Source organism: Drosophila persimilis, unplaced genomic scaffold (genome assembly GCF_003286085.1).
Source record: "Drosophila persimilis strain 14011-0111.01,24,50 unplaced genomic scaffold, DperRS2 tig00000579-arrow-pilon, whole genome shotgun sequence".
NCBI lineage: Eukaryota > Metazoa > Arthropoda > Insecta > Diptera > Drosophilidae > Drosophila > Drosophila persimilis.
In genome coordinates, this window is record NW_020825322.1 from 1,438,426 (window position 1) to 1,453,082 (window position 14,657).

A 14,657-nucleotide genomic window follows, 5' to 3' on the forward strand; every position below is an offset into this window, starting at 1 on the left:
AGTAAATGTCCTTGCGGAACATTATTTTGTTTTCTTTTTGCCACTGAACGCACTCCTCCACACACACAGACAGGCACTCACACAGCCATATGAGCCTTGTCCGTCCTAGCTGCTGCGTGGGTGCATGGGTGTGCGCGAAAGGGATAGCTAGATGTTGTATGTATGCTTGTACTTAATTGCCCTTAGCCTGGCACTCAAAGAAAAAGTCCCTTAAGATAAGTTTTTATTTTATTGTTTATTTCAATAAATAAAAACAGAAGAGAATTGCTGACAATAAATAAGAAAACAAAAAATGATTGCTTAGAGGAAATTGAAAATGACAAAAGACAGAGAAGGATAATCCATATACCGCTGTCTCCCTTGCTCACTAAAACATTATTTAAAAAAAAAAGAAGTAAAATTTCAGACAATGAAATGAGCAAAAGTTTATGATATGTATGTATGTAATATATATTTTAAATCTGTGTGTGCGCGTTTCAGAGCCAACGAAAGCAGAGCATAAATGTGCGCCATGAAATGGACAAATGCCTTAATGCTGGCCATGAAACGCAGTGTATGTGTAAACTATACGAGTATATAAATGTGAAATGTGAAACGTGAACTATTTTTGCTATCTTATAAGATGCATTTTTTGTCTAATTTTTACCAATGTATGTATGTATGTACTATATCTCCCCAAATATAAATATGCATAGACATATATTGTATGTAAACATCATTTTATTCTGTGGGTAATCGCTGCATGTTGAAACACCAATTTGTATTAGCACAATGGATCGCACGATCTACTTGCAGCAGACAGACAATCAAGGCTCAAAGAAACTATAAAATTAAACTAAATGAATCCCCAACAAGCCCCATCCAAGGAACCATAACGAAGAGTATTTAGCAAATTAGAAACCAGGAAAACGGCAACAAAAAAAAACACCCTGTACGCTGCAAAGATCACATACGGAAAAGAACCATGTAATTCTATTCATTCGAAGATTTTCCGTGTGCAGTTCGTAGGCTAAGCAAATTGTACAATATTGTATTCATTAATAACACCGACATGAACATGAAGAATCTGCCGAATATGTATACTTACGTGGAATTATACTATACAACCAAAAACAAACAAAAAACAAAAAAAAACAAATCAAAAGCGGAAACAATAAAAGTTAAACATAACATATAAAACATAACGTTAAAATTACAAAAAAAAAAAACGTTTGTACTTATTCCTAAAATTTCAGACTGTAGTAATATCAAGGACCAAGGACCAGTCATATACATATGTACTATATTCTGTTTCCCTGATATATGTACTTATGTACTTGCAGGTTTTGTCTTTGATTGAAAATCTGATGCGCAGGTGGCGAAGTGGGACGTCATTTTCTGGGCCCTAACTCTGCTAGGAGTCCAAGATTAACTGGTAGCCATCATTTGAAATTTTCATTGTGGGCATGAAAAAGCGCCCCATTTCTCAAGAATTGTAGAACTTCTGATCCCGCATCGGCTTTGTTGGCTTTACATCGTTGTCCTGCTTTGTCTCAAAGTTGCTATATTTTGATAAGAACTCTTTGATATGCTGTTTTGCAATTCTCGGTGCTATAGACATGATCTGAAAGGGCATTACAAGTTTTTCTGTCATAGTTTTTGTACTCAGTTTACGAATAAGATGGGAGAGCTATTCGAATTGACCAACACGGAAAAAGTTTCTTCTATTGGATATTTTAGGATAGAAGGTTCGGCTTTCAAGGTGCCGAGCAGATAGGAATTCACATATGAAGAGGCTAGGCACTTATAAAGATGGGGGGATTCATATATTTAAGATACTAGATCTACGATTGGCTATGGCTCTGGCTCTAGCCGACGCTAAAAATATACCTTGAGGATGCTTCAGGAACGTTATTCTATTCTATACTATTCGAGCTTCCCACTCTGACGTAGATTAACCAAGATAGAGCCACCCAAGGCCAGTCAATCCATGTACTATACGAAATGTAGCGTTCAAAAAAAGTATAGCATACTTTGCAGCTGTTGAATTGTTGTAACCGTCGTTCATGCATAGGTACATAGATTGAACATTTTTACGCTATCCCAGAAAGGGTTTTATGGACCAAAGAATACACCATTAAATTTGTCAGTTGACATTGTTTGTTGTTCCTATGAGATATTCTGGACTTCCTTCCCATCTTTCCCAGCAATCTTTTTGGAACTGCTGCAGACTAGTAAATATCCCGCGTTCACTTCTAGACCGCACTCGCATAAGTAGTAGCAGAGATATGCTACAGCGAAAGAGCGGATATTGGTACATATGTTTCCCATATCCATACGCCATGGAGAACCAATGAGGGCCAATGCTGAGAGAGAGAGACCCGATCGACGCACAGACATACACACAAACAACAGGAATTGTTCATAGATATGATGCCATAACACACTTTAATATCTTGTTTGATCTTTTTTTTTTAGTTGATGGTTTTTGTTCTCTGGTATTTGACTTAGTTGGTGTTGGTTTTGATGTTTTATTTGAAAGAAATTGTACATTTCCTGTTTCAATTTGATAAGTTCAATAAAAAAAGTTGCTCAAGTTGTTGTTTTGTTGTTTTGCAAGAATAATAAGTATGTTTTTGAATAAGCTAAGATAATAACTATTTAGTTCATTCTTTTACTTTTATTAAAATTGTTTGGCTTTGGTATTTTTGCTTTGGTATTTAAATGTAGAGTTTGTTTTACGAAAAAGACGGGGGGGGGAACGAATGGCTTCAGAGTTCAGGGTTCAGAGTTGGCTTATTCCTCCTCCTCCTCCTCTTCCTCCTCCTCCTCCTCCTCTTCCTCCTCCTCTTCCTCCTCCTCTTCCTCTTCCTCCTCCTCTTCTTCCTCATCCTCCTCAGCCTCCTCATCCTCCTCCTCGACGACCTCCTCCTCGACTTCCTCATCATCCTCAACGATGTCCTCATCGGCCTTGGCGTCTTCCTCGCCCTCGGGTGTCTCGGGCTCACCGGCCTTCTTGCCTGGTCGCTCGCCGAACCACTTTGGCAGTTTGGCTATATATTCGGAGAAAGAAAACACACAGAAACACAAACGATTAGCACTGGATCGATCGAATGGGATAAAAACGGGGGAAAAACTCTTGTGGATGGGGCCAGAGGAACAGGAGCAGGAACAGGAAAATATAATACAATACATAGCACGACAATGAACAGAATGATGAATGTTGTTCTGTTGTTGTCGTCTCTGGCGGTGCGGGGGCTACAGCGAGTGCATGTGCGCGGGGTACAGTCGACCCCCATTCACAGTGCTGGTGCTTGTGCTTGTACTGGTGCTGGTAGCAGTGGCAGTGGCAGTGGCAGTGGCGGTAGTAGTAGTAGAGTACAGTACATACATTTTTGACGGCCGGTGTATTGTTCCTTCTTCTCGTTCCAGATCTTCTCGTTCGAGTCCTTGGTGATCGCATCCCAGCCCTGTCGTTTTTGTGTTCGAGCGTGTGTTTGTGTTTGGGTTTTTTTTGGGGATGGCGTGTTTTTGGTTGGGTTGTTTTTAATGAATGTTACGATACGCAGCGCACACAAGTACAGTTGACAATTATGAAATATAGTTTACATAAAACATAGAAAGAAAAAAATAAAAAGAGAGTAGACGTTAGGCGAGTTATTGCTGTCAGTCCCCATTCCCGTCCCCCACCACCCATTCATTCCCTTCATCCTAAGCTGCTTCATCGCTCATCGCTTCCCAACGAACCCTTTGACGTGACTGTACTTTGGTAATGATTGGACATAGTTTATGGATTAGACATAGATAGATAGGTAGATAGAGAAACACGTAGACACACGTAGGATATTGGAGATTGGAGATGGCCCAATAGATGGGCCATGTGATCGTATATCGGACGCTTACATTTTGTGCGCTGAGTAAATCTTTCCTGTCTTTCTTGCCAGGTCTTTTCTAAGGTTTCCGCATAGACCGTATTATAGCCCTATATTATTGATATTGAGATATACATAGAGAATATACATAGAAGCAAGAGAAACCCAGACAAAGACCAAAACCCCCAATCGTGTGCCAGGCAACCGAATACTTACACCCTCGAAGAGCTTCTTCTTGTCGTCGTATGAGCGTGTATCCACACGTCGCTCATATTTGGAGGCGACTTGAATCTTGGGCTGCAAATGCAAAGAAAATCATGTAAGTCAGATATCGATATCGGAATCGGAATCGGAATCGGAGCTGGCGTATCGATCACTTACCGGGTATTTGCCAGTCAAAGCTTCTGGGTCGAGACCCTTCTTCAAGGCTTTGTGCCTGAGCTGTTGCTTCTGTCTTTCCTTCAACTCTTTCAACTGGATTCGGAGGGGAGGAGATCATATTGATTTGTCAGCTGGCTTCGATTGCTATGGGGTGCTATGGCGATTGGTACTCACATCGTAGTCCTGACGTTTCTGCCTTTCTTCCAAGTCATACTTCTCAGTTTCCAATTTGACGATGAGCTCCCACAGCTCCTGGGCCTTCTCGCGCAGCTTGGCCTCGCCGAAGCCCTCGATGGCCAGTGGCTTGATGCGGAACGACAGCGAGATCTTCTTCTCCTCCTCCAACTGTTCCTTAGTCTTGTTACGTTCCATGGCGGCGGACGAGAGTCCCAACTATTTTTTTTGTTTTGTTTTCATGTGCGTGCAAGTTTTTTTTTGTTTTGTTTTGTTTTTGGTTTTGGTTTTGGTTTTTTTGAATTTGTTTTAATTTTTTTAATATTTGTTTTTGATGCAGACACATTTCGTTGTGTTTTCGGTTTTATTTTGTATTTGTTTGGTTTTGTTTTGTGGTACGTGTGGTACAAGTGAGAGAGACAAACAGTGAGAGAGAGAGAGATAGACACACAAGAGAAGAGCGCATGGAGCGGAAGAGGAAGTTGCGATTGTTTTTTTTTTTTAATTGTGTTTGGTTGTTTGTTTGTTGGTTTATTTGTTTGTGTGTGTGCATATGGACATACATGCGTGTTTGCAAAAGAAAAAAGAAAAAACAAAGAGTTTGTTTTGTTGTTTCAGTTTCACATTTGTGTAGGATTGGGTTTGGTTTGTTGTGTGACAAGCATGGATGCGATACGAGTATTGATGGATGGGACACAAACGATAACGATAACGATAACGATCACGTTCACGGTCAATGATCGAGGATCAACGATCAGCGATCAATGACGACCAACAATAAGGGCAATCGATGAGGAAAACATAATTGATGTGTGTGTGTGTGTGTGGTTTGTAAGTGTGTGTTTGTGCGAATCGTATGTGAGAGAATAAAAAAGAAAACAAAACAAAACGCATAATGATATAGCCAAAAACCAGAAAAAAATAAAATAAAATATATGGTTGGGGGAAGCGTATCAGTAGGGTGCATTGATGGAATCTCATATAATTACCACGCCTGCATCCTTCTTGGCAATGGTGAAGTTGGGGCCCTTCTTGTCCTTGTCCTTCATGGCCTGCAACATAGCCTGGCGCTTCTTCTCGGCTTCCTCGAGACGCATGCGCTTCTCCTCGATCTCGCGCTGCTTCTTCTCCTCAGCCTCGCGGATGCGGCGCTCCTCCTCCTCCTTCTTGCGCTGAGCCATCTTCTGCTCCTCCTCGGCGCGGGAGATCTTGCGCTTGGCCTGCTTCTCCTTCAGCTTCTTCAGCTCATCCTCCTCCTTGGATCTCTGTTTGCGCCATTCGCTGATGTATTCTTTCAGCTGTTCATCGAGATCGGATCGCTTCTGGTCCTGACGCTTGATGAACTCTGGATCGCCCTCACCTCTGGATAGTGCCAAGTCAGGGTTAAGGGGGGGAGAACAAAATAATCGATTAGTTTTCGCTCATCAAGTGGCGGGCTGTTATGTTTTTTTATTCTTTTTGGTTTCTTTTAGATAGCCACTAGTACTACGAATAATGTCTAAATACTAAAATTAATTACAGAATTTTGATACAACTTCTTAAGGCCCGTTTTAATTCGTTTATCATCTTTTATATATTTTGTTGGTCTAAAAGTCTAAAGGGAATCTAAATACTAGTCTTTATTGAGTTTTATTTTTTATTTTCTTTACAATTAGTAGCCATCAAAGAGCTGATGTGAGAAAGCATTAGGTTTTCTACATTCTACTAAGGACAAGTCTACTCTAGATAAAAAAAAAGATAAATAAACATTAACGGAAGCGGAAACACGCCAAAAAAGGAAACGATTATTAATCGCTTCGATGGCGCCGCTTGAGGTGAGTTGTGGTGAGTAAGTGTGTTGAATTGAGTTGTGTTGAGTGGAGTTAAGTTGAGTAGTGCTTGCTACGGAGGTACAGTACAGTCTGAATTATACATTTGAGTTCTTGAGGGTGCTTTTTGGGGGCTGGGTTGGGTTGTACGAACAGGCGGATTAATCGTGGACGATCTTAACATAACACTAGGGTTTTAGGTTTAGTTTCGGTTAGCATTCTTGTTTCATTTGTGGTTCACATTTGTTTTTGTACATAGACTTACTCGGCTGGTGTCTGAGGTGGTTTTCTATACGTGAGGCATTGAGGTGGCAACAAACATGGAGGTGGTGATATTTTTTATACATATATAGATTTGGTTTTGTTTGTTTGTTTTGTGTTTCAAAAAATTGACAAATTCACGGTGTTTTTGTGGGTTTCGGTTTGAAAATTGCATACAAAATTGAATTAAATTTAAATTTTTGTTTTTTTTTTTTTTTGAAAAGAAAGAGAAAAACATTTGGTTGTTTAAAAAAAATTCAATTGCAAAATGGTTTGGTTTGTTTGTTGTTTTTTTTTTTTGTTTTTTGGAAACGAAATGAAAGAAGAAGATAAGATGGAGAATATATATAGAGAGAGATATTTTTTTTTTGTATAAAATAAAAACAAAATAATTAAGTTCGTGGTAAGTACGTATTTGTTGTTTCTTTTGTTGTTGTTTTCTGTTTTGTTGTTGTTCTAAAGAAAACTAAAAAATGTGAATAAAATCGAAACGAAACGAAATTCCAAGCAACGATTCTTTATACAGTATGAACTGGAGCTGGTTCTGGAACTGGTACTGGAACTGGAACTGGTTCTGGTTCTCTGATGCATGGTTTGTTGGTTGAGAGAGAGATATAATGTCGAAAGAGAGCACAAATATACAAAAAAAAATTGTTTGTCTCTTTGGTTTTTTTGGTTTTTAAATTTTGTTGTTTTTTTTTGGTAATTGGCAAACGAGCAATGGTTTTTGGGCATTTCAAAAAGAGATTTGCGGAAATTTTGTGGAGCATTCTGTTTTTGGAAAAAGATTTGTACAGATTTGCAGGATATTGTGATATCAGATTCGAAACAAATACGAATTACATTTGATTTAGAATTTGGGTTTCAGATTTCAGATTTTTGATTTTTGGTTTGGTTTCTTTCTTTCTTCTTTTCATTGGTTTTCTCACACAATTTACTTACTTCCTGTAACAAGAAAGAGAATCAAAAAGAGATGGAAGAGAGAAAGAGAGAGAGAGAAACATAGTTCAATGAGATCAATGAGATATTTCCAAGTCTGAAAGGCAAGAACATTTTTTGCTAAGCCAGGCCAGCGATAGGCGGAAAGAGAGTTAACTTTTTGCCAAAAGTTTGTTTTAGAATTTTAGATTTAGAAATTTATATAGATATATATATATATATATTGTTTGGAAATTTATTTTCTTGCTGCTGGGAATCGGTTTGGGGGATAGACAGACATGTTGCAGCTGCAGACAGATAGACAAAAGACAGGTTACGAATACAAAATACACAATAATAAGTATATGGTATATAGAAAGCTATAGGCTCCAATGGTGTGGGGTGTGGGTTGTGGGCTGTGGAGTGTGGGGTGTGGGTTGTGGGGGGATACACATAGCTTTTATGTACATACATATGTACACAGATTGCGATTTGCGATTTGATTTGCCAATTGGTTTGCCGAGGACGGGGGGTAGATGGGGGACAGAACTACACATGAGCTCGTTGGCTTGAGTGATAGGGTGATAGGGGGTGAAGGGGTGAGTGAATGGGTTCGATGGTGCTTCTCCAGGGTTCCATTAGTAGGTTTTTTTTGTACAATTATCGGAAGTTTAGGTCGTGATATTTGATTTTTGATTTCGAAATTTTCTTTGATAGACGCACACAACAACACATTGAAAACAAAAACCAAAGGAAATAACATAAATGTACAACGGAAAAGGAAAACAAAATCATAATCATAATGGTAAAATTAATAAAACAAATACAATTATTTACAGACAAGTACACAAAACAATTTTGTTGGGTTGGTTTCTGGTTTTGGGGATGGGTTTTCGGTTTTAGGTTTCAGGTTTAGGCTTTCGGGTGATACACAAAAATGGACAGGAAGGACAGATTTTCTACGGATTTATCAAAAAGTTTTGTTTGTTTGTTCTATTCTTTGATTTGTCAGCATTTGGCGTACATTGACAACAGAAAAATATACAAAAATACAACACATATAGAAAATTTTGGAGTAAAAAACAAAAATTACATAACAAAAGATGGAAGGTTTTTTTATAGATCAAACAACAAAAAAAAGGAGCGACAAAAATATTTATATTTATGTGACACAAAAAGGGAGTGGGGGGGGGGGGGGTGGTAAGATAATACAGATAGTACGAGTATATTATAAATGAACACCAATCGAGTTCTTGAGGCTGCTGCACCAAAACCAACAAAAAATTGGCAACAAAAATGTACTTACGTCTCCTCTCTGGTCTCCTCGACAACCTCCTCCTCCTCGGAGCTGCTTTGGAGTTCGTAATTAAACGGAGTCGTTTAATTATAACAGTATTATATGTGTTTTTTTGTTGGTGTTTTTTTTTTTTTTTTTTTTTATTATTATTATTTTGTTTGACGAGTGGGAGTGCAAAAGTGCGAACGGACACACACACGGGTGCAGGTGCAGAGGTGATTGTCGATTGTTGTTGAATTGTTGTTGATTTGTGGTGTTGTTGTTGATTGGTTGTTGTTCGATTTCGAAAGAAACGAAACGACAGCATTAGCGGTTGATCGAACAGAATAATGATAGGTATGGTGGTTGTTGTTGGTTCACGGTTAGGTTTCGTGGTTCGTGGTTCGTGGATCGGGGTTCGGTTTTGGGTTGTAGGTTGTGGTTTTCCATGGGGGAATGCGTGGAAATAGACAAAAAGGAGTACAGATCAAAATAGGTGCCACAAATACATGGTACATGGTACATGGTACATGGGTATATCAAAAGTGTTGTATAGTGGCGTGTACGGGTCCCGCACACAAGACGTGTTCAAAAACTTCTCTTACAAAAATTCACAAAAAATTCATTCGACAAAATAATGTTCCAAAATAACTTTGAATTAGTAGTGGGAAACTTGAATACTTCTCTTCAATTTGTAACTTTAACTTGAACTAACTATATTTCTTATCATTTAGCACTAGTATCACTATCGCCATACGCCTTTTTTCGATCTCTTAACACTTTGATTACTCGTTACTCTCTCGTTGTCGGACGCGTCGTATACTTAATATTTTCAAGTCGTCGAGCGCCTCCGGCTCTGCTACTTACGTGTACTCTTCATCGTCGGACATGGTTACGGTTTAGGGTTGAAAAAACCTGCAACAATAATTTGGAGAAGGAAAGTTTCGGTTAGAATCTGCTGGTGGTTCAGTAATTTCCAACAAAAGTAGCTGCAGCAACAGCAACAGCAACAACAACAAACAACGTTCTTTCCTCTTTCTATGTCTATGATTGCCTTTATAGGACTCTATAAATAGATGCATATCTCTTTCTATGTGTGTGTGCTGTCATAAGATATACACATATATATGTATATATGTATATGTATAGGGAGAGAGACCTGTCTTTATATAGCCAGCCGGCAACAATGTCGTGTTCTCACATCATAATCCTCGACAACAACAAATTCCTGCGGCTCTGTTGCCTCTAAAATTATTTAATTTTCTGGGTCTATCTTTATATCTTTATATTAACACATTTGCATGTGTGCGAGTGTGCGAGTGTGCGAGGGAGAGCGCCATAGTCTGATCTATATACACACACATATGTATATCGGGGCTTTTCTTCAATTTTTGTTTCAATGCGTTTCCCGTTAAAAATAGACTGCGGGGCACGTATTGAATTTCCCTTTTGGCGGCGACGGCATCCAAAAGCTTCGCAAAAGCTTCCACAAAAGCTTATTCTGATTTTTTGTTGAGATTCGAAAATTTTGTTATATTTTTTTTACCTTGGCACTAAATCAGAAATTCTAGAAAAGCTTCTCGCATATATATATTTTATATGTATATGTATTTGTGTGTGCCAAAGAAAAGAAAAATAAATTTCAAATGCCATTCATAGATCGCTCTCTAAATATCTATACTAAATATATTCCATATATTATATATGGTTCTAAATATATGGGGCGTGTGTGTGGCACATTTCATATGCAAAAATGTCTAAAATTTCATAAGATTCGTGCGATTGTCTTCCTTTTTGCATTTTGCATTGGAATGCAGTTTTAAAGACCTATTTTTAGTGTTACACGAAACTGGGTCAGTTCTGGAGAATATCGGGTACACACGGATGGCAATGTTGCCGGAAAACCTTTTTTACAGAAGACTACAAGAAGTTCTTGAAAACCTCTCTTCGTTGTAGCCTACAAAATGGTTCCATCTGACAGATCTGAAAGGATCTGTCTCAGAAAACGATCCATACCTTAACGAATGATGCCTTTTGATTGAAGTTTTTACCTGGCTATATTTTTGCAAGTGGGACTTATGTTCTCTACAATACTTGAGTCGTTCTCTTGTGTCGGTCTTTCCTACAGATTGCCAATAACCCAATGACACTACCGTTGGCAGTGCTTTCCCAAAAGCTCTACAGGATTCCATTTATAGGAATCTATCTTCCAGAATCTCCAGATCTGTATCTGTTGGCTGTCGTGTGTGGGTGGATCTACATCTACATCTGCATCTCTTTCCCCATCTCTTTCTCTATCTCTGTGTCTGTGGCTGTGTCTAATCTCTGTCTCAATGGCGCCTGCGCCGATTGTGGCCACAGCTGCCAGAGACGAAGAGTATCTTTGTGTGTGTGTGGATCTGTGTGTCTGTGCGGCCGTCTGTGCCAGCGTGTGGTGTATCTTGGACATTTTACCAAGGTAAAAACACACACGCACACAGACCGAATTTATTTTTAAAATACGAACAAAATGAAGCAACAAAATTCAGAAATTTCCTCTCAGATCATATAACACTTTTTGGTCTTTGGTTCGACTCGTCGCTCGAGTCGGATGAATATATATATTCCTGTCTTGCTGTGGTTTTTGCTTTTTTTTTTATTGATGTTCCTATTTGGTTTTTGTTGTTGTTCTGGTTGTTGCCGATGCTGCTGCTGTTGTTGTTGCTTTGGTTGTTTTTTTCTCTTTTTTGTAGTTATTGTTGTTGCTGCTGCTTTTGCTTTTGCTTTTGATTTGTCTTTGGCTTTTGATGTTGTCGCAAATGCCTGGGAGCACTCGAATAGAAGTATTTTTAGCCAATGCGGCAGGCAAAAACTAAACGAAAAAAATTTAAAAAAAAAAAAAAAGAAGAAGAAAAACATTGGCATACAAAAAAATAGGAAACAAATTATCATTTTGTTGCAGAGTTTTTTTACGGTTCGTTTGAATTCACTTGATACGATTTCGGTCCATTCAATTTCACTTGAAAAAAATTGCCAACAAAAAAAAAACGTAACTGAAACAGGATTATATAATACGGAATTTCCAATGTTGTTTCGGTTTTTTGTTGATTTGAATTGTTCGGTTGATTGATGGCTTGCCTTGCCCCGTTCGTTACGACAAAGGATTTTTTCGGTTTATGTTCGATTTGAATGTTGATTTCTTGGTTCTTGGTTTTTTTTTTTTGGTTTTTCAAAAACTTTTTCGTTCATTTTTTTTTTTTTTTGTTCTTTCGGTTCGACACACTCTTTGATTTTGGGCAGGAAGAAGCAGCAGCAGTAGAGCAGAAGAAGGAACAGAAACAGAAAAAAAAAAAAACTTACTTAGGGAAAAAGAAACAAATTGAAATCTCAACTAAAGTCCGAGCAGCTGACGTCGTAGGAGCGAATGCTGCGGTTCGACTAAACAGACTGACGATCCAAAGCGTTGCTACACGTTATGTTAAAGAATTTTTCATCGTTCGCGTTCGCGGAAAAGCATGAAAAGCATTTACCCCCGCTCACGAACCCCACGAATCCCCATACCAATGGCCATACCCATACCCATACCCATACCCATACCCATACCGATACCCATACGAGAGCCTCGCGAGTGCCATGCGATCGCCTGCTATATACCAGAATCGTCGCGATAAACGAACGGGCGTGAAGAGGCCAGATATATGCCACGATGTGGCAACAAGTGGCCGGCCCAGGGGGGGACACACTGAGGGGATCTGTGCTGTGTGCTGTGTGCTGTGCGCTGTGTGCGTGTGGGTGGGTGTGGGTGGGTGGCGGCAGCCGTTTTCAGGTGGGCTGCAACTGAAACATAAACTTGCCTCACACATTCAAAAGATTCCAAAATGAAAATTTTCCAATTGGCCAGAGCGAGAGCAAACCAGGAGGGGGTCGGAGCAGATCTATATAGCATATATATGTATACACATAACTAGAACATGAGTATATAGCTTCTGGGGTGCGTCGGTGGCTCTCGCTGGCTCTTTACACATTTGTTTTTGGAATCAAATATCGTAGAACATAAATTTCACAGCCATTAAAATTTTGTTGCCGCTCAGTTGCATATATCTCTGCACATACTCGTGCTCGGGCCTATGTATAGGCTAGGTATAGCCAGAGTTTCCCATCTAGAAAATATTGATATTCGCCTGTGTTGGTGTGACATATTCGACGGCAATTGTTGCAGCATTTGAACCCCATTTCGGCCCCAGAGTGCACGCCCTACAGCTCTATATGTTCTACGAGTATACCTATATAGATCCGTATAGACTGTATCGCACTATATACATACAGACAGACATACATATGTATGTGGCCCAGTGCTGACGTCGCTCGGCCTTTGGTGGCCCCCATCGCATTGCCATTTGTCTAACACTTGAATCTATTCGTCATTGTTCTGCTTCGCTCTTTTTTTTACTTCTGTTTTTTTTTTGGTTTTCTTTCTGCAAGTATCCAACGGATACATTCGCCAAATAATTCCCTATGCCCTAGCACGCATTACAGTCACTCCGTTAAGTCATTGGCTTCGTCCAGATATATCGACGATAACTGGAGCATCCGGCATTGTCTGCCCACCACCAGATTTCGTATTATCCCCGGAAGGGTATTCCTTCTGAATGCCTGTGAAAAGTGCATCCTACTGTAAGATCCATCCAGAAATGAATCTTATATAATATTTATACAGTAGTTTTTTCTAACAAAAATGTTGGATCGTGCTCCCGAGTGCTCACGGGGCTTTCCCACTAGTATTAATATAATTATAATCGTAATTAAAATAATTATTTATTTTTTATATTAGATATATTACACAAAGTTTAGGTATAATGCTTCTGCTGAAGATTTAAGGTACTACTTTATCCGATAGTAGTACCACTATCTTGAAACGGGAATAAAATTATTCCCGACTTAAGCTGAACATTTCTTAGAGACTGAATAATACAAATAAGAACATATTTGTATTCGTAAAGGGCTCAATATGATATCGTGTCCACATGGAGGATCCCTGAAAGACATGTTCAACAGATGTTCAATAAGAAAATAGTAGGCAAGGAGCCCTAGATTAAGTAAGGACTCCGTTTCATTGCATCCAGAGGATGCTGAACTAAAAACCGCCTGGCAAAATCGAATATTACAATGCATAAAATCTTTCTTAGCGAGAGGGAGAGGATGTTTTCTGGGGGTTATTGATGCATTTCTACGCTCAAATAAAAAACTAAATTGATCTATGATTTCTTTAGGTAAAGCTTTTGAGGAGAAATCATTTGGAAATCGGCTTAGAAGAGCAAAACTATTATACCTAATATATAGATCGTATTAGAAAAATAATTCCCATTTACATTTATGGCAGATCAGATCCCAGACTTGTCTAATAATAATGATATAATCCCACTATCAATATACATACATATGGTTATGTATATAGTTGTTTTGTTAAGATTTATGTTTTGATTCGGCATCTACTTGTCTCTTAAATTTAGAACAGTTTAGTATCTGCATTTTAACCGTATGTACCGAGACGATATGCACTATACGAATATGCTTTATTTACACATGTACATCTAGATATGTATCTCAATCCGTGCATCTGTATCCGTTGGATATGGGTCGTCCGGTATGGTCTAGGTATCATCCATTGCTTGCCAAATCGCCGAGCTGCAGTAAGGCACAGGCACCGGTGGGCAGGGAAGAAATCGGTTGCTATAGGATAGCGAAAGGCATGTCTGCCCCGGCTATATCCAGCACAGACATCGGTCAGAATCGGCGGAATTGAACATTTCATTGCCATCTGGCTGGGTTCACGTAACATTTTCCGTTCGATAAACAACTTTGAACTTATGGCAAACGTCGGTCCAGCTATTCCAATAATCTGCACAATTCTTGTACATAAATATATACACTAGTCGGTTATACAGATGTATAGAGATGGTATGGGTATGCCTTCAACTGAATTTCAATTCGCATCATCTTCAGCATCAA

At 39.0% G+C, this 14,657-nt stretch overlaps 1 protein-coding gene across 5 annotated transcripts; it reads right to left on the bottom strand.

Annotated features, from left to right (window-relative positions):
- Positions 1-2,486: 2,486 nt before the first annotated feature.
- Positions 2,487-9,574, bottom strand: LOC6598185 (troponin T, skeletal muscle). Of its 5 annotated transcripts, XM_026990371.1 has the most exons (9): positions 9,537-9,574; positions 8,700-8,744; positions 6,480-6,503; positions 5,396-5,768; positions 4,407-4,625; positions 4,233-4,325; positions 4,068-4,148; positions 3,883-3,961; positions 2,487-3,032 (listed from the first exon to the last, which is right to left on the bottom strand). In XM_026990371.1, the coding sequence occupies exons 1-9, from the start codon at positions 9,557-9,559 to the stop codon at positions 2,776-2,778; spliced, it is 1,194 nt and encodes a 397-aa protein (XP_026846172.1). In that variant the 5' UTR covers positions 9,560-9,574; the 3' UTR covers positions 2,487-2,775. The 5 variants fall into 5 exon arrangements, with proteins under 5 accessions (XP_026846172.1, XP_026846170.1, XP_026846171.1 ...); XM_026990369.1 differs by lacking the exons at positions 3,883-3,961; positions 6,480-6,503; positions 8,700-8,744 and adding an exon at positions 3,371-3,449 and having other exon boundaries at positions 5,399-5,768; XM_026990370.1 differs by lacking the exons at positions 6,480-6,503; positions 8,700-8,744 and having other exon boundaries at positions 5,399-5,768.
- Between the last annotated feature and the right edge of the window lie 5,083 nt (positions 9,575-14,657).

What these genes read in the sequence shown, in the direction of transcription:
- LOC6598185 (XM_026990371.1), bottom strand. Translation starts at nt 9,559, where the DNA reads ATGTCCGACGATGAAGAGTACAC. An exon ending in CCAAGAAGGATGCAGGCGTG is followed by an intron (nt 4,626 to 5,395) that starts GTAATTATATGA and finishes CAAAAAAAATAG; the next exon opens with TTGGGACTCTCGTCCGCCGC. An exon ending in AGAAACGTCAGGACTACGAT is followed by an intron (nt 4,326 to 4,406) that starts GTGAGTACCAAT and finishes CTCCGAATCCAG; the next exon opens with TTGAAAGAGTTGAAGGAAAG.